This window comes from Leptodactylus fuscus, chromosome 5 (assembly GCF_031893055.1).
Source record: "Leptodactylus fuscus isolate aLepFus1 chromosome 5, aLepFus1.hap2, whole genome shotgun sequence".
NCBI lineage: Eukaryota > Metazoa > Chordata > Amphibia > Anura > Leptodactylidae > Leptodactylus > Leptodactylus fuscus.
This window is the reverse complement of record NC_134269.1, coordinates 147,085,509-147,112,700: the sequence shown is the minus strand read 5'-3', so window position 1 is coordinate 147,112,700 and position 27,192 is coordinate 147,085,509. Positions and strand designations below refer to the sequence as shown.

At 39.1% G+C, this 27,192-nt stretch overlaps 1 protein-coding gene across 1 annotated transcript; it reads left to right on the top strand.

Moving 5' to 3' along the window:
* Positions 1 to 369: 369 nt before the first annotated feature.
* Positions 370 to 27,192, top strand: GNS (glucosamine (N-acetyl)-6-sulfatase). The gene is made up of 14 exons (XM_075274400.1): positions 370 to 642; positions 7,339 to 7,398; positions 7,982 to 8,185; positions 9,668 to 9,733; positions 11,964 to 12,062; positions 12,518 to 12,685; positions 13,266 to 13,348; positions 14,737 to 14,855; positions 16,496 to 16,599; positions 18,442 to 18,543; positions 20,291 to 20,395; positions 21,283 to 21,393; positions 21,535 to 21,695; positions 22,037 to 27,192. Exons 1-14 carry the CDS (start codon positions 490 to 492, stop codon positions 22,128 to 22,130), a joined length of 1,629 nt encoding a protein of 542 aa, XP_075130501.1. The 5' UTR covers positions 370 to 489; the 3' UTR covers positions 22,131 to 27,192.

Here is a 27,192-nt window from a genome sequence, read left to right as displayed (position 1 = left end):
TCGAACAAGCAGTCCCATGTAACTACGTCACTCTCTCTCCCCTCAGCCTCATCCAACGTGCAGCCCCATGTAACTACAGCATGCTCTCCCCTCAGCCTCATCCAACGTGCAGTCCCATGTAACTACATCTCTCTCTCTGTTCTCCATCTACACGTGCTCGGCTCCGGCTTCCAGTCTATACAACACAGAGCAGTGATGGCTGAAACTCCGCCCTCCTTTGAGAGACCACGCCCCTTCCCGTGACATCATACCTACCAGGAGCAACTCCATTCTAGTCACGACTGAAACATCACAGCACACGAGACAGCCAGGTGCTACAGCTGCTCCTCCCCCTAGTGCCGCCAGGCTCCGCCCTTCCTGTTGTGAGCAGGCATGTGACTGGAGAGAGCAGCTGACCAGCTCGGTTCCACTTCCTCTTTGTATGTGGTCTGTAAAGCTATGCAATAGCCTGACAGCCTGACAGTACTGTAGCGGAGCTCCGGGAGGACAATGCCTTACCGCGGCTCATCCCCTGCATGGCTCTGTCTGCTGCTCTATGTGGGGCTCCTGTGCTCAGCCCTTGTGCCAGTGCTTGGGGCGTCCCGAAGACCCAATGTGGTGCTGATCCTGACAGATGACCAGGATGTGTCCCTCGGCGGCATGGTAACTATACTATATATATATGGGAGTACATGTGTATACTATACAGCCCATACGTGTCATACAGTATAGGACACTTGGCTCCTTCCATAGCTTATATAATGCCTCCATATGTCCAGGTCTGCAGGTCCCAGGCCTCCTTCCATGGCTTCTCCCACATGCCAGTGCCATGACTGTGCCCCTGTGCCCACACACTTCCTCCTAGTCACCTGCTTTGTCCTGACATCATGTTCATTGGGGCAGCAGTCACTGACCCCCTTCCCCAACATATCACCAAATGGGGAAATCTATGGTAGAGTTAGATCAAGATGGATCCTTTTAAATCTGTCAGGTTTTTTTTATTTTATTTTACAGAATGTTTTTGTTTGGAAACTCAGCACTGATCACTTGATGGGGCCTGTTCCTTGTTATGTGTCTGTGTCAAAGTTGTAACCTGTTGTTATAATGGGAGTCTCCCTTGAGCTTTCTAGTCAGCAGCTTCTTTTTTTTGTCTGTGTGTGCTTTTCCTATGATGGCTATGCGTCTCTTTCAGCCGTACTATCTATATAACTATGATCAAGGTCACACATCTTGGTAAAAGTAGTAGAAATACCGGAATCGCACATAGCTGTAGAGATGCGGGTTTTCCCGTGAATGTCTTGGTTAACATTCACACAGTGCAGTTAAAGGGAGCCTGTCACCAGAACCTGGCATATTATTCCTGTCCGACAGGTTATTGTCGCCTGAATCAAAGTGTTTTACTCTTGTGAATCGCTCCTCAGTTTCCTTGATATCACTACTTTTGTCAATATGCAAATGAGTTCTTTGGAGCAATTAGTGTTGTCACTTATCTCTCGTGGACTGCAATATAAGAAACCCTTCTTCATTATAAATTGTTTTAGTTAGTAGAGCTGAATTATGACACAGATGATTTAGCTCTGTTGCAAGGAAAATAACACATTACTCTTTTTGCCCCCTCACTTGTTCTCGTCCTGCTCCTTTTCATCTCCATAGACTTCATTGTAAATGGACCTATCTGTGTCCGGATAGGAATAGTATAGAGTTTGATAAGAGCAGAGACTAGAGGAATAATTAAAGAAACGGGCACCTTAATAAGTATATTACAAAGTTTATGACCTTCATATGCTCTGTTTATTTATGAAAAAATAAGTTTTAAGAGTGTAGGTACGGGCCTTTAGCATACTTAAGTTTTTGGATGCCTAATTGGATGCTTTTTCAAGATGAGTTGATAAGGAGTATCATTATTTCTGACTTTTATGAGCTGGCACTGAGCTATGGATGAGACCACCTGTTATACTTGGCACAGAAAAACGGAAGACTCTGCTCCTTATAAGATGTTCACATGATGGTAAATGAAGCCGAATTAGGAAGTCTTCAATGTCAGATTCCTCTCCACTTTCCTTCCCTGTGCATCCTGCGGCATAAGGCAAAGCAAAGTTTTGGCTTTTTGTCACAGGTTTACTTGCTGATGAGCCTTATAAACAGTGGAGCTACTTAGTGAGACTCTTGCACCAAGGGTTGAATCCAAAGATGTCCTAAAAAGATGTCTACCACTGCCTCTCATTGAAAACAATGGGAGGCAGATTCAGGCTGGAATTTGGATCTGATTTTGAGGTGGATTCCCCCGTGTGAAAATTCCTTGACTCACACTCATTGACAGCAGCACCGTGTAGGACTCCATGGCATAGTACTAACCAGTACTGATATAAATATAGTTCTTGGGTCAGCTATAAAAATTTCTATTAGCTCCAGTACTAAGTTTGTGTCTCTTCTTCTGTCTCGCTGGCACCTTCTAGTCTCTCCCCTCCCCATAGAATTCAATAAGCATATGTTATCTAATATTACAGTGGGCTTTGGAAACCACAACAGATATGGCAGATATTTTAGCATGAGTGAACAGTTCAGAGGAAGGGGGTAGTAGGAAAGGAGCTTGATAAGTGTAGAAAGGAGAATTTCATGTAATCACGTATACCATTAATTTATGCAAACTCTGAGAACATCATGCGCAGGAGGATCTCATGTCTTACTGACCCCTTGTTCTCCTCAAACTGGATTAACAGTCAACAAGGCGTTTATGACAGTCTAAGGCGCTAACGGATGTAAAAAAAAAACAGACACAAACAAAAAGCCATCCATAAACATGGATATTAATGTTAAAAAAAAAAAATCTGTTTTTTGTTTTTTTTTTCCCTGGACACAAAAACATGCATCCGTTTGTGTCTATTTTTGGCGTTTGTCAAACGGATGTAAAAACGAGATCTGAATAGAGATTATTATTGCATTCTATCAGTCTATGAGCTACACAGACACTTTGCCTGAATAATCTCCGCATTATAAATATAATTTTAATGCGATTACATTAGATATCTGCCCCAGTGTGTCTCGGTCACTTTGTAACACTTCATTACTTTGTGTTACTCACATCAGTATTTCTATGCTGTATAGTAATAGTTATATGGTGGACTCTGTTCCTGATGATTATGAGAGACCATCATCCACTTCAGATTAAGAAGTGACACTACATGCTGCTGTTGTCAGTGTGTACATCACAAGGTCTTCTAAATTTAGCAAACACTAAGAGAGAAGTGAAACTACCGAGCTAGCTGTATGCTGGTCAGCTAGTCCATGTTTATACTTTCCTTATGTTTAGCTGCTGTGATTTTCTTAGCTAAAGTCCATTGGTTGAATATTCGTTATGTGATAAATCATTAATTGCGCTTGGATTCTGTCCTATAGGAATGTGGAAGATCGTGTCATTTAATGTGATACTCTACAGCAGAAATTCCCAACCAGGGTGCCACAACACTCCAAATGGGAAGATGGCTGCAAGTCCTCTTTCAACCATATTGGCCTCTTTAAAACAAATGGTTAAGTGGTGTGCGCTAGTGCTGTTTGCGGCTTGGTGCAGACCAGAGGAGGGCACAAATTAGCTCCAAGGAATGAGAATAGGTAGAAGTTATTTGATTTTATTTATATGCCACAACTGCAGGGGTGCCTGGGGCCACAGAGCAGCATTATTACTTATATTTTTGGGGGGGACTAATAATATTCATGACCTATCCTGAAGATAGGTCATTAGTATCAAATTGAATTGGGTTTGACGTTTGGCACCCTCACACAGAAATTGAACAAGGAAACAAACAGCGCTGGTGTCTGTAGGGGTGGAACTGAGTTTCTCTGACTAGGCACCGATTTAAGTGAATGACAAACATTTGTAATACACTTTTCTCACACAAGGCACTCATGGCACAGGGAGTGTTGTGGGGTAGGGGAGTTAGTACAGGCACTCATCCCCCAACACCCACATGGTGTTGGCGTCAGCTTTTTTTTTTTTACAGGAAGTGGATGGGGGTGTCAGTTGTTGGACTTCCACTAGTCTAATATTGATACCTTAAAGGGGTTGTCCCATCACAAGGATCCTATCTATACTGCTAGTTTATGTTGCTTTAAGACTTTTCCTAAATACATTGCTTTATCAAAACTGCTTTGTTTGTCTGCTATCTTAATTTATTGACCTCATTATTTACACTCTGTTTCCATAACCACTGGCCTGGTGCTGAGCTTATCTCCCTCAGTCCACAAGTGATGTAGCTGCCTGCTCTCAGGGAGGGAGGGGTAGCTGAGCTTGTATTTCTGAACTGTTTAGGTCTCTGTCACAGACAAGTAATGGAGCACCTGCTCTCAGATAGGGGAGGGGGAGGTGAGAGCTCTGGTATTTCTGAACTCTATCTTCTGCTCTTCCACTTATCAGTCATTTTAATTGAATTTGGCTGAGACAGGGAGACCGTTACCTCTGTATGTAATGCAAATTGACTCAAATCCAGCTCTGCTACATCAGCTTCTACATCAACTTCATACTGTGGTAATGTATTTACAACCAATCCCTCATTACTGACTGCAAACATAGCAGAGTGAGTGAAACCCTGCCCACCAATGTACCGAGAAAACCAGGAAGTGAAGAGAGCACACAACATGCAGGCTGCTGAACAAGCCAGTTGGGAATACCCCTTTAAAAATAGGTCATCAATAATTTTAGCCTGCAAATCCTTTTTAAGTATGGGGGTGTCACTGGGGAACGTTATGAAGGAACTGAAGGCCAGAAAACTTCTCAAGAAATTATATGGTCGGTGTATCTTGAGGAATCTTTGTTTTCCAGGTGTTCCTTTTGAGTCTCAAAAGCTTGGAAAACACTTCTCTACAGATCTGAAAGTGTTTTTGCTTATGAGGTTGTGTGGGTTGGTATCAACAATTTTTATTTTTTTTTCTTCATCATAAAGAGGCCGGGTTACAAAATTGCAACAAATATTTGTTTTACCAGAGTTATATTTGCTTGACTATGCGTAAGATCTCCCACAATATAGCCAAACATGGATCATGAACTATTATTGTGTAGTATCTTTGGATCTTGTCTCAGTTTGTGGCAATAATAAGCATATGCAAATTAAGAATTAATCATTCCTTTATTATAATCCTAAAAGATAACAATACGTAGAATAAGTATTCAGCTTTCAATACAACGTCTAAACATGGGCGTTACCACTTTAAATGCCATGCCATTCATTGTGATGAGAAGCAGGTTTTTTTTTTGTTTTTTTTTTAGGGATTAATGATACTACCTTGTTTGTTGAATATGTGATGACTTTAACCCCTTAAGGACCAGGCCATTTTTTGGTTTCGCATTTTCGTTTTTCCCTCCTCACATTTCAAGAGCCATAACTTTTTCATTTTTCAGTTCACAGAGTCACATGATGGCTTATTGTTTGCGGGACAAATTGTACTTTGTAATGGCACCATTCAATATGCTGTGCAATGTACTGGGAAGCTGGAAAAAAATTCAGAATGAGGCGCAATTGGAGAAAAAATGCATTTGCGCCATTTTCTTATGGGTTTAATTTTTACAGCATTCACTGTTTGGTACAAATGACATGTTACCTGTGTTCTACGTGTCAGTACAAACGCGGTGATACCAAATTTATATAGTATTTGAAATTTTTTGATACTTTTAAAAAAATGATAAACTTTGCAAAATAGAAAAAAAAATTTGTGTCATCATGTTCTAACACCTGTAACTTTTTCATATTTCCATGTATGGAGCTGGTTGTGGTGTCTTTTTTATGCGGGACAAGATGACGTTTCTATTGATACCATTTGGGGAAAGATCCGATGGTTTGATCACTTTTTATTCAATTTTTTATAGGAGGCAAAGTGTTGAAAAAAACGCTTTTTGGCTGTTTTTATTTTTTTTGCCGCTACGCCGTTCGCAGTACGGGATAAATGTTTTAATATTCTAATAGTTCAGGCATTTTGGGGCACCGACCGCTGCTGTTAGTGGCAGGTCCTGGCTGTATTATACAGCCGGCATCTGCCGTGTATGGAGCGAGCTCAGCGTGTGAGCTCGCTCCATACATCCCCATGCGACCCATGACGTACAGTTACGTCAAGGGTCGCTAAGGGGTTAAGGTATTGGAAATATAATATGAGACAACGAAAACATCTAGAGAATCCATTAATAATAATAATACACATGGTTTCCTGTATGGAGGATGTGGCCTGCTAACTTTATGAATAAATATCAGTTTCACAAGTTAGTGGTTAGCATAGATCCGACAAGACAACTGTTCAGGTTCTATTAATGTCCTCCTGAATTACAGCTTTGCTTTAGGCTGCAGGATCACTCACTCTCCTTAAAGCAGCTCCTCATATAGTTGGAACTATCATTTAAGTAAATCAATAGTGAAGGGAACATATTTTGCAATATATCTTTATTTAGAACTCTTGTCTTTACTTCTTATCTGAATGATTTTGGTCTGTATTCCTTACACAGTGTCCATTTACAATGGAGTCTACAAAGGTTGGTGGAGGAGGAGATGATGATAATAAGGCCCTATATACATAACCTTTATGTGCTAGCTGTGTTTTTCATGGCTAGCCCATTGACCTATTCTTTTCTGGGACATGAGCCCAGGGCAAAGCTAATCCTGTCCTTTTTTCAACCTGGGCTCACAGAGATAAGTGAATGGGGCTGTAGAGACTCAGGTGGCACACAGATGTCATCCATATTCCGTTCAATCATAGTGTGGTTACATGTGCATGGTCATAGAGGGCTGGATAGTAATTGTGAAAGAGAACAGTCTGTTGACTTCTACTACAAAGATTTGATTAGTATCAGGAGAAGGAAAACAAATGAAGAAACGGGCACTTTCCTTTAATAACGTATATTGCAAAGTTTCTTTTCTATTGATTTTTAGAATGAAAAAAGGTTTTAGTTATGTAAAGTGGTATTTGTAAGTCAAAATGTGATGTCAAAACATAAGGGTATGCGCTTTATGATCTATGGGATCCAACCTTGGGGGACCCAGTGATCCCCATCACTGATAAAGGTATGAGATGGGAAGCCCTCTTTAAAGAGACCCATAAGTAGCATAACTTAAAAGATTTTTCAAAGCATATGACAGATTTTAACAGAGAAATCTTATTGCCACAAAAGATCATTTGTTTTTTTACCTTTTTATAGTAGATGTAACCATTGTGCTACATATTGAGTTCAGTATACAATAACATACCTGTCAGAAATCTCTTTGCCATATTTGCACTAATGTATTGATGCTGATCAGATTTTTCTTGTAACTTGATAATTTTTTCTAAAGCCACTTGAATATGTTAGTTTGTGTCTGAGAAGTCTGTTATCTCTTTCTGCAGACTCCATTACAGAAGACTAAAGCACTGATTGCTGATCATGGTGTGACCTTTACCAATGCAGTAAGTAGTTTATTCTACAATGGTGTAGTTATGATGCCAGTAAATGTATTACATGACCACCGAGGACAGCAGCAGAAGTACTCTGTGTATATGTATATGTATATATATATATATATATATATTTATATATTTTTAATTTTAGGACTTTTGCTGCTACGTTTTGTTTCTTGATCAATCAGACAGCCCCATTAAACTATGAATACTGACTTTCTTCACGTATACAATAGCTGTAAGCTAATAGAAATATAACAGCTAAAGCGCGTGGGGAAATGGCAATGATATATTTATTAATAGACATGGTTTCCTGTGTAGAGGATATTGCCTGTTAACTTTATGAAGAACGCACCTTAACAGGATGGAGGTTAACAGATCAGACAACTTTTAGGGTTCAACTAAAGATCTCCAGAATATCAGATTCGCTGAAATTATTGCAATGTTTTAGAATAAAGTCATGCTTAATGTGTTGAGATACAACAATCATATGCTGCTTACCTGTTATGTTACAAACACTAGAGATCTGTTTGAATGCATGTATTTGAGTGCAAAACTTTACATTTCTTCTTTCCTTTTTTTTTTCCCTCAGTATGTTAGTAGTGCCCTTTGCTGTCCAAGCAGAGCAAGTATTTTGTCCGGCCGATACCCCCATAACCATCATGTTGTCAACAACACAATAGATGGAAACTGCAGCAGTACAGCGTGGCAGAAGACGCAAGAGCCGTACACCTTCCCAGCTCTCCTCCATTCCACTGGTTACCAGACTTTTTTTGCTGGGAAGTACTTAAATCAGGTACTATCCATATACTGACAAGGTGTAAAGTTCCTTTCTGTGAAATCCTGCATTTTTTTTTTTTTTTTTTTTTCTGGCTTCTGTATTAAGAGCTGTTCCTGACCATTACCCAGTAACTGTGTATGGAGTACGGCTTGGAGTACAGGGTTGTGTAAAATGAACAGAAATTGAGGTTAGGGGAGGGTCACTTCAAAACAACTATAACTCGGGGGTTATTGTAAGCCCTCGCGGGCAGGGCCCTCTACCCCACTGTGCCAGCCGATCACTGTTAGTATTATATCTACCTGTATAATTTGTGTATTGTATGTAACCCCCAAATGTAAAGCACCATGGAATTAATGGTTCTATATAAATAAACAATTATAATAATAATTATTAAACATACAAACTTGCTTTTTGTGTCATAGGAAAGGAGATTATCTTCTTTTATGACACTGGTTGTAAACACAGTCTGGACTGGGATATCATGTATATTATGGAGCTGCACATAAATATTCTTATCCTGACATTGTTTTCAACCAGTGTTATCTCTGGAAATAATATAGATAGACTCTCCTCCTTCAAGCCTATACTCCAAGCCTGTACTTCATACACATTAACATTCAGTGAGAGGCAGGAACAGCTCTCAATACCGAATCAAGGGGAAGATTTAATAAATCCAGGCTTTCACAGAAATGAGCGAAAATTTGTTAATAAAGTATATTCCAAAATTTATTATTGAGACAAATACTGCCAGAAAATCAAAAGTTGTCTGAAAATTTAGTTCTGCCTTAAAGAAACACCAGACGTAGAAGATGCACAAAAGAAGTTGAAAAAAAAAAAATCTCTGTGATTTCCTAAATAATTTGTACCTTTGATCCACTTTGTCTCATATTGTAACAAAAATAGGGAAATATGTAAAAATTCTTCTATATGTATTCCGGGACCCCCCCCCCCCCACTCCTCCTTTTCTCTGTACTCTGGCTGTAAGACCTCAGAGATCAGAAGGAGCTTCCCCCTTTGTCCTGTTTGCAGTAGGACAAAAAGATAGTTACACTCCACTCTCCCTATAACCCAGCTGACCTTAGACCGATCAGCAACAGATTTATCTCTGTTTTCTTGCCAGTATTCTTTAATGTAGCAAATCTTACAGACTGATAAACAGAAGGAGAGAAGTATACCTCATGCTTATTTATTCATTGCTTAGTTCAGTCCTTTTTTTCTTTTCTTAAAAGCCAATGTCTCTGTGATTGATGTTCATAAGCAAGCTTTGTGTTTTTTGCCAATATCTATTCCTATGTGGGAGGGAAATCTGATTACACCAGTGAAGAGTGATATAAAGAAATGTCTAATGATTTCCGTTACTGTAGATCTGAAACTTGCCATAACCAAAGGAGTGAAATGATGTGGATTCACTACATATCAGGCTTTGTAATTGTGTTTGTCATATTGCTGTTATCTGTTTTACACATCCTAATGTGTTACTATTTTAATATTATGTAGTATGGCTCGGAAGATGCAGGTGGACTCAGTCATGTACCTCCTGGATGGAGCTACTGGTTTGCTTTGGTGAGTAGCATATTAGTAACTATCAAATACGTCATGATGCCTTTTGAGCACTTAAAGCTGATATCCCATTAGAAAACAAAATGTCATAAATGAATAGTACAGGTAGCTATGAAACCCTTTGGAATATTTATTTTTAACGAAAATGCTTCTATCTTTCTTCATCAGGATAAGTTATTGCTAAAATTGAAGTCTATGGAGAAGGAGGCTGCTGAGGAAGCGCACATAGTGTAGCTGCAAGCTTTGCGTAAAGGGGTTTTGTCACTAAGGACACTTAGCCCTTTCCACAGGAAAGCCCCTCATGCCTCCTCTTTGTAAATGAATCGCCAGTGAGCTTGGTGCCCTGCAGTCCTGGCAGCCCTATGGCAGTGAATAGAGCACCAGTCACCCAAGTGCTTTATTCACAAAGAGGAGGCATGGGAGACTTTCAGTCCTCCTGATCATTGTGGGACCCAGTAGTCTGTATCACCAATGATCTGATACTTATCCTCTGTCTTGTGGAAAAAGGATAAGTCTTCTTAAAGGGGTTTCCCATATCACTGTTGAAGCAGTTTGCCTGCTCTCTTCTCACTTCCTGTATTCCATCCCCTTCCCTTGCTAAATGGGATACTGAATTATCGCAATACTTATGCAGGTCATATAATATGCACATGCTTGTAGTGAATAGACTGAGTGCTATCTTTGTGTTTACATAGAGAGATAACAGATTCAGCTTTATCAGCAAACTGAAATTACCTGAGCTGATTGTCCTACAGAGCAGTGAGTGATGTCACTAGTCCTACCTCACAGTTCCGTGGTGGCTGTGTAAGCAATGGGAGGCAAACAAACCAGCCTTTCTAAATCAATATATTTAGGAAAAGTCTTCAATTTACATAAGCTACCAGTATAGATTGGAATCTTGAGATGGGAATACCCCTTTAAAAGCACAACCCTTTTAACAAATGAGTCAATAAGCAAACCAGCAAAAGCCTCTTCCTCATCACTCCCCCACCCTTCACCCCGTCCCTCAACTTCTGTGTGTGGTTGAGACTTAAGAGAACATTAAGAAGAGAAATTAATAAGTGACTATCTTTTTTTTAAAAAAAAAAAAAGTCTGAGAATAACGGAGGAAAGCAGCCTAAGGCTGCATGCACATGGAGTTACGCCAGGTTTGTAAAAATACTCATTCACAGCCGTACACGTGAGCGCTGCGGACGGCTCCCGAACACTTCCCATTCACTTCAATGGGAGCGCTCGTAACACTCCCATTGAAGCCTTTATTGTCTGAAAAGTATACAAAGTTTAGAGACTTATGACCGTGATTTCACAGTCTTTCCAATGAAAAGGCCAGGATATGCATTGATTAGAAAGTGGAGAGAAGCTTGTGTAGCAATGGGCTGTACAACAAGTGGCCTATGTCATTTCATTAGTGTTTGCTCTTCTTCAGTCCAGGTTGGAGAATGACGCAGATTGGATTGCATCACTCACTGATTTGTTAAATATGGACTTGTTGAAATAGTTTTATTATTAATAGATTTGTTTCCTTCTTAGTTTTGGTCAATGAATTCAGTACATTTATGTTGCCATCATTGAATGTTTCTAATATTGCTGCTCAGCCCTGTTCAAGTGAATAGTATCGAGCTACAGTACAAGACAAAGTTAGTAGGCAGGGTGGTACTGTTTCTAGGTGAAAAACATAGCACACAATTTTCATTCTTGTCTTAAAGGGGACTTAAGACCTGGGCAGGGCGTGGCCTAACTTAGACATGGGTGGGTGTCTGACCAGTAAGACCCCTTCAAATCAAGAGAGCAGAGGAGTGTTGTTACTTGTTCTGGTTGGGTGGTTGGGCAACATGCGCAATGCTCCGTTAATTTCAAAGGGAGTGTTGGGAATAGCCATGCAATGTGGTTTGACTATCTTCCAATGTCTACCGATCAGCAGGGAGCTGTGAATAGGGAATATTTTGCCCTGATGGGAAGACCCCTTTAGAAAACACTGGTTAAGACATTGGTTTGCTATGTAATTCCCAATATTAAGGAATGGCTATTTTTACATTCTACATTTTGCAGCTTCTTGCTGCCCTTTGTAGAGTGTTATATGTGGGCAGCACCCTCCCTGACCCTTAAGTCTGCTCCCTGCAGAAACAAGGGGTGCGTAAAAATTGTTAGTTACTTTCCCATATGTATTTTTGCTATGACAAGAAAGCTTTTTTTATTCAATGCTGGTTTTTCTTTTTTTCTTTTCACTCCCCAGGAAAAAAATTCAAAGTATTACAACTATACTCTCTCAGAAAATGGACATGCGCGGAATTTCGGGCAAAACTACAGTTTGGATTACCTGACAGATGTCCTGGTGAATTATTTACTTTATATTAGGAACATATTCATAAAGCTGATTTTCAATGCAGAATTTGTCACATATTCTGCCTCAAACTGCTTGTATTCCACGTGACATTAACATGTTAATCTTGGAAGTGGTTTCTATGCACAGAACACAGAGGATTAGCGCTGCTGAATGTATTTGCATGTAATAAAATGACAGTTTCCATTGTCTTCTAGGAACTGTTTCTCAAAAGAAAATCTAGGGTAACCACTTTTAACGAAGCTGTTGCTTATGGTGTACTTTGTAATGCAAGCCCTGCTGTTCCCATGGAGGATCTGTCATTTAGACAAGAAAAGATGCATGCAGTGCCATTTTTGCCATCAAATATGATGGAATCTGCAGCAGAGGTTCTTAATAGCATCTATAATGGGAATAGTGTATAAACCTCTTTTAGATATTGTATTTTCTTTTCTTTACATGACTAGGCCAATATCTCCTTGGATTTTCTAAACTACAAATCAAATTATGAGCCTTTCTTTATGATGATTGCCACTCCAGCTCCGCACTCTCCATGGACAGCAGCTCCTCAATACGAAGGCTCCTTCCAGAATTTGACTGCACCCAGGAACAGCAATTTCAATGTGCATGGCAAGGTTGGTGTCAGCAGAGGAGTGGGAAATGGCATTTGTTCACAGGCTGCCAAGATTGATATTTTAAACTAGGTTCATACCTGTAGGTGTTTCCGTTTTTCTGGTCTATTGAAGGAACAGAAGAATGGAAAGATGGCTCCATTCTACGATGGAAACAAATGGAGCACTAATGACTCCATTGACTATAATGGGATCTGTCAGATGTCAGTCATTTTTAACAGAAATCACCAGACTAAGTCAGGTTTGCAGGACTTTTTCTTTCCTTGATTTTGGATAGTGCAAGTTTTGTTGTGGTCAAGATTTGGTAAAGATTATTGTAATATAGACCCTTTTAGATTAAGCACTCTAATCTTTATATAAACTTGGCAAATGTGCTTGTCTGAGAACTTGGTTTACATTTATAGATCCCTGTGGATTTGTAGTGGATGGATTTGAGGTATGTGTAAGCAAACTCTGCCTATAGGTACAGATTATGTGTATCTCATAAGGAAATGATCTAATTTTAATATATGTCCCATATGAAGGAATATTATTGTACATGTAATGGGGGAAAAAAAAACTATCAATCTTTCATCTTTTTCAGGATAAACATTGGCTAATACGACAAGCAAAGACCCCTATGTCTAACACTAGCATTCAGTTTCTAGACCATGCGTTTCGCAAGAGGTAGGTAATATGGATATGACTTTTGTTGGCATCTTATATCATAAAAATAAAAAAAGTTATGTTTTCCCATAAGTCACCGAAAATAAGTGAACCCCGGTGTAAGATCTGTGGTTCTTTGTTATGTAGTGTTGTCCTCCTTTTAATAATATGTATTGGAATTTTGTACTTTCCAACCTGTTTGTCATGATATATGTAGTTAATGATTCACTTGTACTTTTGCAGTGATGCATCTCTTGTTCATTTATCACCCCTCCGCTTCAGGCAAGTCAGTTCTGTGTATCTGACATTATAAAACCCACTGCCTGAAAATGAGGCCATCTGACTTCCAATTATCAATTCCATAAAGGAACATTAAACATAGAAATGAGTCATAAAAAATAAGTCATTGTACAGTTTTATCTAAAGCAAGCAGACTATTAAAAAAAACAATAAAAAATCTTTAAACGTCTATAATCTGCTTGATTTTTGTCTGGACACTAACCGAGGGCTTCGGGCTCTGTCAAGGCTTAAAGAGAATCTGTCCGGGTGATTTACAACATTAAACCACCCATAGGTCCTTATGGACTGGGAAATCAGTGTCTCAAATAGCCCTAGGGCATGCCCATAGGGCATTACAGCGGTCTAGACATGAGTTTGGTGAAGACATCGACCAGCGGGGAGAAATCCTCTGTTGGAGTAACTTGTTTGATTTTTGTAATGTTCCTCAGGTGGATGTACACAAATGTCATAATGGAGGAGACCCAGTTCCTGAGAGACTGTTCCTCATCACTAACTATGGCCAAGTTTCGCAAAGATTCTGAGTTTTGAAGAGTAGTATTTCCTAGGAATAGAGGTGGTGGATGTAGAAGTTGATGTTTTGCTAATAAGTGCTGACCACCATCATGGGAACTTCAGTTTTGTTCTGGTTCAGCTTTAGCCAGCTGGCGTTCATCCATTTTTGTTGTTCAGTTAAACCCCCAGTCCATAAGGATCCGTGAATGGTGTAGTCTCTCATTTCCCTGATGTGTTCTCTTTACCGGTTTTTCCGTACTACAAGCAGGGCACAAGATTGAAGGAGGGAATGGCCGATTTCCTTGGACAGATAGAACATTTTTCTTTATATGTTAGTCAGTTTCATTTGTATCATTAGACTAAATAGGATTAAGAGAGTGCAATATATATATATATATATATATATATATATATATATATATATATATATATATATATATATATATATATATATATATATATAATTTTTTTTTTTTTTTTTTTTTTTTTTTTCTTGCATTCGTCACAGATCTATAAGTCCCTACCTGTCCAGTATGGCAGTAAATAATATAAAGTGTTTCAGAGTCCCTTTGCATGCATGACTGTGTAATGTTAATACTGTATTGTGCTCTGAATAGGTGGCAAACTCTGCTGTCTGTTGATGACCTGGTGGAAAAACTCCTAAAGCAACTTCAGGCACGCGGGGAATTGGATAACACTTTTATCTTCTTCACATCTGACAATGGATACCACACAGGTAATAAAACAGAATATTTATTTTGATATCTGTAACTGTAAGACATAAAGGAGGAAATAAACAATAAACATACTCAAAGGAAATCTGTATGGTCCAATACAACAATCCAAGTAACAAAAGTAAAATCAAGAGGGAACTGAATTCTGAAATATTTTCTGTAGTTTTTAATCTGATCTGATATTGCAGCCTCACAGGAAGTCACATTAAAAATGTAAGTTAAATGCAAAAATTTTCAGTGAAAAATCCTAATTAGTTACAATATGAATTGAGATGACACTTTTACATTATACTACATTATACTAATAGACACTAAGTTGCAGAGAGAAGATGCAAATAAAATAGAGTAACCACTGTTTATTATTTTTACACTTTTTTTTATTTTAATAAATAATTAGATCTGAAACTTTGCAAGATATCTTAGAGAAAAATGCTTTTTTCCCCCACTTAATAGTCTCCTTTCCTGTTTCTTCAGTAAAGACAGACTGCAGGTAATAAAAATAGATGCAGGGGAAGGGGAAAGAGTTGCCAAATACAAATGTGTTTCTGCAGATAACTATAAGATATCTATGTCCTCACAGCTTTCTTCAGATCAATGCAGATTTGTACTTCTAAAACCTGATAGAAAGCTGCTAAAAACTTACTGTTATAAGCTGACCTTTATCTTTTGCATGTGGGTAACTTAAAGGAGTTAATGTAGCACATCCATACGCCTCAGTAGTATTAACCCTTTCATCTATCATCTAACCCAGGGGTAGGGAACGTACGGCTCTCCAGCTGTTGCAAAACTACAACTCCCAGCATGCATACTGGCTCTGCTGTTCTGGGAACTCCCATGGAAGTGAATGGAGCATGCTGGGAGTTGTAGTTTCACAGCAGCTGGAGAGCCAAAGGTTCCCTACCCCTGATCTAACCTGTACCTATAACACTGAAGTCCCTGATGGGTCGCCATGTGCTGCACATGTTGTCAATTTTGAACCTCATTAATATCAAATCCATCATGTAGCTCACATGAAGCCCAAGTAGTATGGTACTCAGGTCTTTCCGACAAGCACCCAGAAACATGTCCCATTGATTTCAGTGGGAAAAAGCAGCTGAAAAAAGCATCATTTGTTTTGTGAAATTATGATGATAAATTCAGTATCTGTACCAAAAATATACTGATTTATCTTTTGTGAATAACCAGAGGATTGTTGACTACCTTAGACTGCTATATGATATACTGTGAAGATGAAGTGCGTTGTATGATCTTACTGCTCTGTGAGCAGAAGTCATTGGGGCAGGTTTATTCTGCCTTATACACAGTTTTCTTCTTTACAAAGCGTGAAAAAGTTGCCAATTTTTTGCGCAAATCTGTTTTCTGTACAAAAAAACTGCAGCTCATTCCTCCCATGAAACTCTCATGGAACAGACGTGGCTAGGGAGTTGTTCTAGATTTATTATGTACGCCGGTTTACTGATGTAAGAGGTCCCTGAAATCTAGTCCAGCTACAAGCACACTGCTCGATGGAGGGTGCACCTGATTAATGGAAAGGTATACACACCTCCGCCAGTGCAGGGGATGTCAAGACTGGTGTTGAATATTTCAGTCTTCATAAATTTCTTACATTGCATCTAATATATCTTTTATTTCTTTGTTGCAGGGCAATTCTCCTTGCCAATTGATAAAAGACAGCTCTATGAGTTTGACATTAAAGTCCCATTACTTGTCCGGGGACCAGGGGTGAATCCTAACCAGACAAGCAAGGTACTCAATCAATGAACTCATATCGATTGGGTTTTAAATTCATATTCATATACTAATAAATTGTGTATTCGATCTAAATAATAGGGAGGGGTCAAGTATAATGGAACCTCTAGAAAATAGGCTCCACTTGTTAGTGAACACTCAGTGTAGTCAGACCTTTGTCTTTGTTTGACACCAACCCTTATTGAGAAACTTTACTACTAAGATGTTTGCTTAAGGCTTATTGAGCAACATTTACAAATCTGTGGAGGACTTTGTGGAGTAGACGTGTAGAAAAAAAAAAGCCTGTATGTGTTTTTTTGTAGAAATGTGAGGGGACAGAGTGTAAAGATAGGATAGAACTGATCAATCATCTTTTGGATGATTCACACTTCAATCTCACCAGCAATGTTAACTGCTAAACAGACCAATCCAGGCGCCATCTTAAGATAAAATATCTCTCTGGTTTGCAGAAACTGACAATTGATTTGCCAGTTACGCCATAGACTTTCACACAAATCAATTCTTAGACAATGGACAACAAATATTGCCAAACTTGACTATCGACTGACTTATCGTTTGTATGTGGGTAACTTAAAGGTGTTTTCTGGGGAAAAAAAAGGAAAAAAAATCAGTTAGTGCTATTAATAGGTTAATAAGTGCCCAGTGTCTTGAGTTATTTCTGGGTTTCTGTGGTAGCCCCTGGCATCCTCCACATTTGTTTACATGGGTAGCTTCCTGTTATATTTTTTTCTACAACTACTATGATGCATTGCACTTCACTAAGAGCTGACTCACACTAGCTCCTCCTCTCTCTCACACCCCCTCCCTGTTTCCATAGCTAGCTCACCCACTACTAGACGTACTAACTAACCAACTAACTAACTCAACCCCCTTCCCCAATCCATGTCTTCCTGTCTGGATCTTCTGTGCATGGGAGATCACTTCCTTCTGGGGAAGCCAGTTCCTCCTCCTCTTGACATCTGCCTGCACAATAGAGTCAGCACTCCGGCTCTATTGCGCAGGTGTGGGAGGCCGGCAGATGTCAAGAAGAGGATGAGCCAGCCCCCCAGAAAGAAGTGATATTCCATGGCCAGAAGATCCGGACAGGAACACTGGTAAATATGATAGGGTAGGAGTTTCAGTATTGGTGACGTTCCGTTTCCAGAATCGGGGGAATAGAATGTCACTGGAAACATAGAAGGCACCAGCAACTGAGCAACATAGTTTGAAAGTGAAGTCATATATATATATATATATATATATATATATATATATATATATATATATTGTCCATTTCATCACATATGGCCAAATTGCATACTAAAAAATGTGGAAAGTGTATGTGTTAAGCATGTTCTGAGATGCCAGAAGGATTGCAACCTTTGCTGACTCTTGCTGGCTGTGCGTGGCCAGAGTTTGACAGCCTCAGTCTAGTGTACCCCCCTTTTTACCAGTTCATTTGGATATTAGCTAAACTACACAGTCATTGTGATAGTTGTTGCTATAGAGACCCTTATTCTGACTGTTCCTTAAATTTGTTTTCATTGATAAATCTATGTTCACAGTGTTCACTTATATGTGGAAGTCATATGAAAGTCGCCTGTATTCTGTAAACATCATGGGCTTATTTTAATACAACAAGTTCTATAGTTTATATTTCGTTCATTTTTTTTCCATTTTTGTAGAGGCATAAAATGATCAAACATTCACTTTGATATATTTACTTGGCGTCCCCTACTTGGACTGTGTTGGACATTTTTGCTTTGTTCCTTTTCACGCTACAATGAATGACATGTCAAAGAAGGTTTCTCTGCACCTCCTAAATAATGTCTCATAAATGACTCTTTATTCTCCCTTAAGGCTCTTGTTGCAAACATTGATCTTGGGCCAACCATCTTGGATATTGCTGGATTTGACCTCAATAAGACCCAAATGGATGGCATGTCATACTTGCCCATTTTGGTAAGTTGGGTTATTGCCTTGTGTTATGTTAAACATTTGAACAAGCAGCTGGTGGTATGTGTGTGTATATATAATCTGTTCCAAAAATCTGCCCAGTGAGGATGGAGTACCATAAGGTAGTGGCCACAACTCAGATGAAGTCACAAGGTAATGAATACTCATTCTGATATTGACACCACTGTCCTAAGTTTTCTGATGTGTGAGATATAACTATTTGAATTGCCCCCCCCCCCTCCCAAGTCTCTGCTTTCTTGTATTATACAAGAGCCTGCGTTCCAGTGAGAGTGACAAGGGACCATAGGGATTTCAGAGCAAGATGTAATGGAAAGGAGAAAAGATCCAATAATAAAGCATATTACTTTAAAGGGATACTATCATCAAAACACAATTTTTTTGTGAGTAACACGTAGGAATAGCCTTAAGAAAGACTATTCTTCTCCTACCTTTTAGATGTCTTCTCCGTGGCACTGTTCGGTAGAAATCCCGGTTTTCATTGGTATGCAAATGAGTTCTATCGCAGCACTGGGGGTGTCACTAATGCTGCGAGAGAACTCTCCAGCTCTCTCCAGAACTCTCCAGCCTCCATCTTGTTCTGGAATGGCCTCTTCATGCGCCTTCTTCCAGCGCTGGGGGTCAAACTTCTAGGCCCCGGGCAGAGCCGACTGCACATGCCTACGGCCACACGAAAAATGGTCGCTTACACAGTAAGTAAGTGGCCATATTCTTGTGGCCTTTTGTCACCTTAATTTCACAAATTGTATCAGAAAATCTTTGGAAGTGTGAAAGTGTTTTTGGTGGTTTTTTTTTTTTGTTTTTTTTTTGTTTTGTCGTCCCCCCCCCCCCCCCCCCCAACTGACTTTTTTTATTGAACAGGTTTTTCATAAAACATTGCATCAATAAAGTAATACATTACGGGAAATAAAGTGGAGCACAGAGGGAGCTCCAACAAGGAACATCAAATGGCACTGTAAAGAACAAGAGGCTGGGGAGGAAGGGGAGTGGGAGGTGTCGCATGCAACCATGGTCAGAGGTCTTGGAGGGTACAGTAAGTATCCTAAGAGGTCTAGCTAGACGGAAACGCCTCAGTGGTGTTAAGAGTCGCAGTGAGTTATTCGAGGCTGCGGACATTTCATTCTAGCCTACAGGTCAAGATCGGGGAAAGGGGCGGCAATACACTTCCAGTATTTAGCTATGAGAGTCTTTGCTGCTGTGCATAGGTAGATGAAAAATTTGGTCACTTTTTCCATAGGTGTCTAGGAGGCAAGTTTAAGACATAGGTGAGAAGGTCTAATGCAGCTCCCTGAATGAAGAGGACACCATCCTGTAATTGGTACAGTACAGTATGTTGCTGGGAAGCAGGGACTCCTAGCATCATAAACAACTATACTGCTAAGAGTCCAGCTCCCAGCATGAAGTTCAAGCCAGTAAATCTGGCTGACACACGGACTGAGTTTCACTGGTGAAACAGTCGTGTGTTGGTACACTAAGAAATTGAAAGCCTGGGTGGAAATCTAAAGCTCTGCTCCAACTTTGTGTCCTAGGATGCTGGAGGGGCGGAAGTGGAACAAAAATTTGAGACCGATATCTGTCAGATTCCTCTTCCTTTTCTACCATGTGAACATGCCCTAAGAATATCCTTCTGTGTAAAGCTCATTGTAAATAGAAATCAACAAGGATCTACAAGTACCGGTATACAACTTTTAGTTTGTTTAGGATTTGTTCTTAAAATATTTGCTTTTAATCTTAGAAAAACAGTAATGGAACCTGGAGAACAGATCTTTTAGTGGAATATCAAGGAGAAGGTTCTAATCGTACTGATCCAACATGTCCTGCTCTTGGCCCTGGAGTGTCTGTAAGTTGTATCTATGACCTCATATTGTAAAAATGTATGATTATTTTTCATCATATGAAGCAAACACCAAAAATGAGCTTCTCATTAAGGGTTTTCCATTTCTTACAGCCCTCTTCTTTGACTAGATCTGTATACTCTATACTTGAAATGACCATAGACACGAGATGACTATAGTGTAACTGCCTTTTGATGGCCACTGATTAGTCCTTTTTTTTTTTTTTTTTTTTTTTTTCTGCTTACTGATTGTTTGCAAAGTCTCATTGATCTACCTCCTGTAGTCGGCCAGAACTAGAATACACATGGCATCCGATAGGATGTTCTAATAGTAATATGTGGCACTCTGTAAGAAGCTATAACAATAGCTAGCTAGCTTAAAATAATGAATCATTTAGTCATATTAAGTAAATCTTAGTGAATTTGTTTTGAGAGGCTCACAGAGGGCTAAAGGATTGTGTGTGTGTGTGTGTGTGTGTGTGTGTGTGTGTGTGTGTGTGTGTGTGTGTGTATATATATATATATATATATATATATATATTATATGGGACAAAATCTAAAACCGAAATCTCTTTATGAAATCAAAAGCCTACATAAGTACAGTGGATCTCTATAGTGTATAGGGAAATATATACAATATAGAGTAATAAAACCCTTCGTTCCTCATGTTATATCTATACATTAATGTGCTGCAGCGCTTTCTTGATGTATTATTTCACAATAAAGGGTTAGGGAAAGCTCTACAGACTACAATGCTGACCGCCCTGTATAACTCAGGTGAGGGCTGGCAATCTGTCTCCTAGGCTTCTATAAATATTAAGGGAGTCTCTTTCTGCACCTTCTATGGATTTCTTAGCACCGCATGTTAATTCTGCCTTTTCTATGACTTCTAGCAATGTTTCCCAGACTGTGTGTGTGAAGATGCATATAACAACACTTATGCCTGTGTAAGGACGATTTCTAAAGATCATGACTTGCAATATTGTGAATTTGATGATGCAGAGGTAAGCAGACGTGAACAATTACACGTTGTAACGTATGCTAATATCATATCAATAACAGTATAATTTTGTTTTCCACTTCATGTTATATTCATGGGGCACAACTAAATGTTTTCTACTTATTTGTTAAATATTGGATTATAGGTCTTTGTTGAAGTCTATAATTTAACAGCAGATCCAAACCAATTGACAAACATTGCCAAGACCATAGACCAAGAGATCCTTGAAAAGATGAACCACCGGCTCATGGTCCTCCAGTCTTGTTCTGGGGCTTCCTGTCGAAGTCCAGGGGTCTTTGATCCGAGGTAATATATCTATATTAAACTTTTGTTCATTTCATAGACATGATCTAAATATTACCAATCTCATACTCAGCAATATATGGAAATTATGAAAATACTACTACAATTTTGTATACACTTAGGGTTGACTCTCTATCATAGAAACAATCTGACAAATCTCTTACAATAGAAATTGACAGAGCTGTTGTGTCCAGGTAATGATTGTGTAATTCTGTTTTTACTGTTTCTTTAATGTAAATGTACTAAGCAAAGAAACATCCTGAAAGTGGTCCAAGAATACACAAATCACTCATCCAATAAATCTAAAGCAACACTAGACTAATGCGACAATGTTCTTCCTGCAGGTATCGGTTTGACCCAGCGTTGATGTTCAGGAATCAAGGTGACCAGGGCCATATGTTGAGCAGGAAGTCTTTGAGGCAGAGCTCCTTACTTTAGATGGTGGGATTTTCACATGCATCATTTGGATGAAGTGATTGAGCTGGTCTTTTGAGCGCCTACCTCCATTTCTTGGAGACCTCCGTGATCTGGCTTCTTGCTGTCATATTTTGTGCAAGACCTAATCAAAAGCTAGCTACCCTTGTTGAAATCTGTGAATTGTGGCATCTCTGGCCGTGTCAATATTTTCTTCCCGGGACTGTTATGTGTAGACCCCTCGTGACTGAGACTGGGTAACGCTTTCCAACATAAAGGGAACAAAACTATTCCTATTCCTGTTTTCTAGCCAATCTGAAAAGCAATGAAGCTTTGTTTGATAAATGTTGATCCAGTTATCCAGACTAAACTCTATTGCTTGGCACTAATGTCTTGTAATCAAATTATTTTTGTAACAAGAATATTTTTGTTATTTCGATATGCTGAACACATATCAGGCTTTCAAGACATCAGTAGGCCTCATACTAGGTTTAATAATTCTCAAATTTGGTACCATGACTCTTTATGATACTCTACTCCTATGGTTTTTATCATATGGTCTGCTTTGTATGTAGCCATGTGTATTAAGGACATAGGCGAGTGCTGGAGCACTAATACTTTTCTGACCTTGTAGATATAAATCCTTTAGGAACAGCTACTGGGAATATAGCGAGTCAGTTACCATAAGATATATGGGGTAAAATACTATATATACTAGACTGACACTATTGCTGTTTCTGATGCCTATCATCTGAAAAGTATGTAGTGATATATTCTTGTATACAAAGTCTTCATTGAGCTTGGTTCTACCCAACTCTGCAAGAACATTAAATGTGTGAGATCCTAGTTTTATGTATTTCAAGACGTAAAAAATAAAAAGGCCCTACACCATTAGATTGGCACAGTCGAGCTGTATACATTTATTCAGCTAGAAATTTTATAGAAGCCAGGTTTGTGGAAATCCAGACAACTATGATGTGATATAAATATGTGCTGCTGACTTGTATGTATTACACATGGGTTTTTGGTATGTCCCTTTCATTGTGAATGCACCTCTGTCCTCTCGGTACTTGAGACATTGATGCCACTATGCATTTCTTTTCTTACTGTTCAGTTGCTTCTCAGCTCCTCTTCTTTTTCTGTCTTGCAATACCACTTTAGATTGGAATGAACCTACATAGCCCATTCAAAGGGAAACTTCTAGGCATTTAAGCACCTTAATGTACACTTTTAGGCTCGTTGGCATGGCCATTTTTAAGACCCACTGAAACCTTTTTGTATTTTTTTTTTTGCCAAGATGAAGTTGGATCCTTATAGGGGAACCTATCCTAAAAGAAATATGTAATAAATGAACTTCGCATAGCATTTGAGTTTTTGATAACTTATTTTAGCTCAAATGGGGTGCTGAAGTTTATTACTTGTGTCCAGGTTGGGCCCCTACTGAAGCGCCCTGAATGTCTGGGTACCAAAGGAAAATATTACATGGGGAATGGAAGTGGGAGCTGAGATACATGTGTTAGTGTTCAGGCAGTCAGTGTATTATGAAATGAATCGCCATTTTTAAGATGAGAAAAATAATTTTGTGAAGGATGAATTCTTGAATATCAGGGATGAGAAGCAAACTACTGAGAGGTATTCGGTAGGTTTAGAAGATTTGCCTTAGACAGTAATTGTACTGTATTTCTTATGGGAACTAGATTGAATAATAAAGGTGTGAAAATCTTTTCTGTGTGGCATGGAATAGGCCTGATTCATTCACAATTTCTGTATGTCTGTGTGTGTTATGATCTGTTACTCATTCAGATTGATTTTTTTTTTTTAATACATTATTAAAGGGAGTCGGTCACCAGAACAGTCCGTCTTGGGAACTTCAGTATAAGTACAGGCTGAGCACTGGAAAGCATAGCTCTTTGATGCGTAGAGGAAATCAACATGGCTCTCATTGCAGCAAACAGCTCATAACCAGATCAGGAAAACAATGGAGACAACAAATGGGAAGCAAAAGAAAAGTGTTTTATTGAAATAAACAATGGCTAGCTGACTCTTCTTATAGTTCAATAAGGGCTGTTCTGCTGACAGACTCCTTTTTAACGATGATTGTTTCCTTCAGAAAAAATATAAATTGCATCACATTGTAAGAAAACTCCTATCTAGGAATTCAGAGGAATTGGAGTAATATACGAAGTATGCCAAGCTTTTATCTTTTTTTTTTTTCTATTTATTTAAAATTATGTGGCTTTTATACACAGGAAATGATCATGAATTGTCTTTATTTTTAAGTTTTGCTCATATTAATATCCACTAATGTTTTACCATTGGAATTTAATCTGTGTTTATGGTGGCCATTGCATTTTGTATTATACACATGACAGCCACTGACTAATATATCAAGCTTAACGCTCATATATATGTCTATATGTATTCAATGGGATAGAGGATCTTTATCACTTTACTTGTATGGTAACTGCTAATGGAGGAAACTGGTTCAAACGACACTTACAATCTGATTTTAGGCAACTGTAAAAACGGTCTACTTGTAAAAATGTAAAGTCGTGTTTTTATCATTCTCCAGCCCTTCTCTATCCTCTTCTGATCAAAGTTTCGGGGCTGACTTTTGACCAAATTAAAGTTCATCTGGTCATAAATCTGTTTAAGACTAAGCCCCACATTGTTCTGTTTTTGTTTTGTTTTTTGCCAAACCCAGAAGTGGCTACAAAAGTAATAGGAAACTTAAAGGAAGCTCTATTTATACATCTCGAAAAACACAATGTGCAATGTGGGGCCTTAGCCTGAAAGATCTTTCAGGAGGGGTCTGAGAAGGAGCAGTCAGTCAGTCTGACATAATAGATAATAAACTTCATTCTACAGCTTATTGTGGTACTTATACTAACAGCTGTAGATGCAAAACAAAATTGCTAAGAAAACAAAATACATCAAATTATAGCCCAAAATACATACAATTTAATGATCCAAAATGTTTCTGCAGGGGTGTAAATAGCGTTTGAAAGGGTTGTTTGCTCACCCCCCCCCCAAAAAAAAAATTAGGACAAAACTGATGCAACTCTGCCCATGGGAGTCAAGTATAAAATTGTATATGTGAACACCGCACTGTCTCCCAATAATTCAATGGGTACTATCCGCTATGGTTTCCAAATTCAAGTGTCGCTAATGCTGAATGACTTCTAAATTATACCGCATCTGGAAGACACAGTCCCCTCCTCTCGTTTCTCTCGGTTAGTAACCATAGATATCCCGGCTTTTGCAGTCCATGTTGTCACATCCAAACCACTATAAGGGAATACAACTACTCAAAGAATAAGACCACGGAAAAAAAAAAAAAAAACCAGCACGTTGTCCTGCTGCCCATAGCCCTTCCTGCTTAATTTGTACTCTGTATTTCAGAACATTAAAACCCAGGAGGCGCAGTACAGCAGACGGAGAGGTGTATATGGTTCCTGATTTGAGGCCATAGTCTGCGGCATTATTTAGATGCTGCTATCCAGTAAAGACACTTGAATCTGGATTTTAGTGGATTTTACCGTATATGAGAGTTTTGACCACCTTGCTTTTATTTTTACTTTTCTGCTGTCTAGGAATCCAGAAGAACGGTACACACACACACACACACACACACACACACACACACACACACAACTTTCTATCCTCTGCTTTTTGCAACAGCATATGGCTGTCTGACAATCCCATGGGCGAATAATCTTGTAGCCCTGTTGCCTGGATTGGAATTAATTGGACAGATGTTTCTTCACGCACATGCCTGCTATTTCCAAATGTATCCCTCCCACCTTGTTTGGTCATAATGTGTGGGGTAAAGTTTAGAGATGAGCAAGTAGTATTCGATCGAATACCTCGCTCCCATAGGTAAGCGGCCGAACACCAAGGGGTTAAGCGCAGTGGATATTTGATGCGCTTAAGCCCTTGGTGTTCGATCGCTTACACACATTCCTATGGGAGCAAGGTATTTGACCGAATACTACTCACTCATCTCTAGTAAAGTTGCATTTGTTGAGGCTGTGCTTAAAGAAATGGCCATTCTGCTTGTTCTATATATCCAGCGAGTAGCCAATGTGATTGGTAGTCTGGAACTATCCTGTACGGCAATGGCATGATGTTCTGTCCCATGACTGGGGTCATCAACATGCAAAATTTAAAATTGACTCCTAATGAGATACTTAAACCTTGAGCTTTTGGATAGTGGACAACCCCATTAAAGAAGTATTCCAGTTACAACAAGTTACACTCTACGCAGGATAGGGAGTGACTTGCTAACCAGTGGAGATTCAATTGATGATCTTGCACCCAAAGATCAATGAAACATCTAGCCAGTCCATTCACTTCTATGGGACTCCTGGAGATAGCTGCTCTGCTACTTGACAGTCCCATAGAGACTGAATGGACCAACACTAGGCATGCTGAGACTGCTGCTCTGTTCAGGAGGACAAGACTGTTATGTTTGTGATTAGTGGTGACCCCACTGATCAGAAAGAACTTGGATTTTTCATACCCCTCAGATAGGGGTAACTAAGAGATTTTTGCCTACCCGCCCAAAACAATATCACTTATGTTATCTGTATGAGTGGAAAAGCTTTGTCTGATAATGTTACTTGCCCATATTCACTGTAATACTAGTAACTTACAACCCATGGATATACTATATCTGGCACTATAAGAAGGGGAAAAAAAAGCTAATGTTTTCTATGAATTCTGCATATCTATCCCAATAAGTCATTTCTTTCATTAATGTCCTTGCTTGTAATACTGCCGTTGTCTTGCTGGTCTGCAGTCAGGGGATTCACAATATATACTCTGTTCTAGAAGAATATGGCCAGGTTTTCACACTAATTGTATACAGCCATTTAAGGTATATGGCCGCAGATACTTTGCACTGGTATTTTATAGCTGCTAGATGCAGATATTTGTAAGATTTTGCTTTTGTTTGTTTTTTTTCAATGTGTGATCTGTAGATAACTGTAATTTGCTTTGCCTTGTGATTATTTGGTTAACTTCTTTAGAAAGTGACCTTTAACCTGACCCTGTTCACTGCTGCACTTTTCAATAAAATGGAACT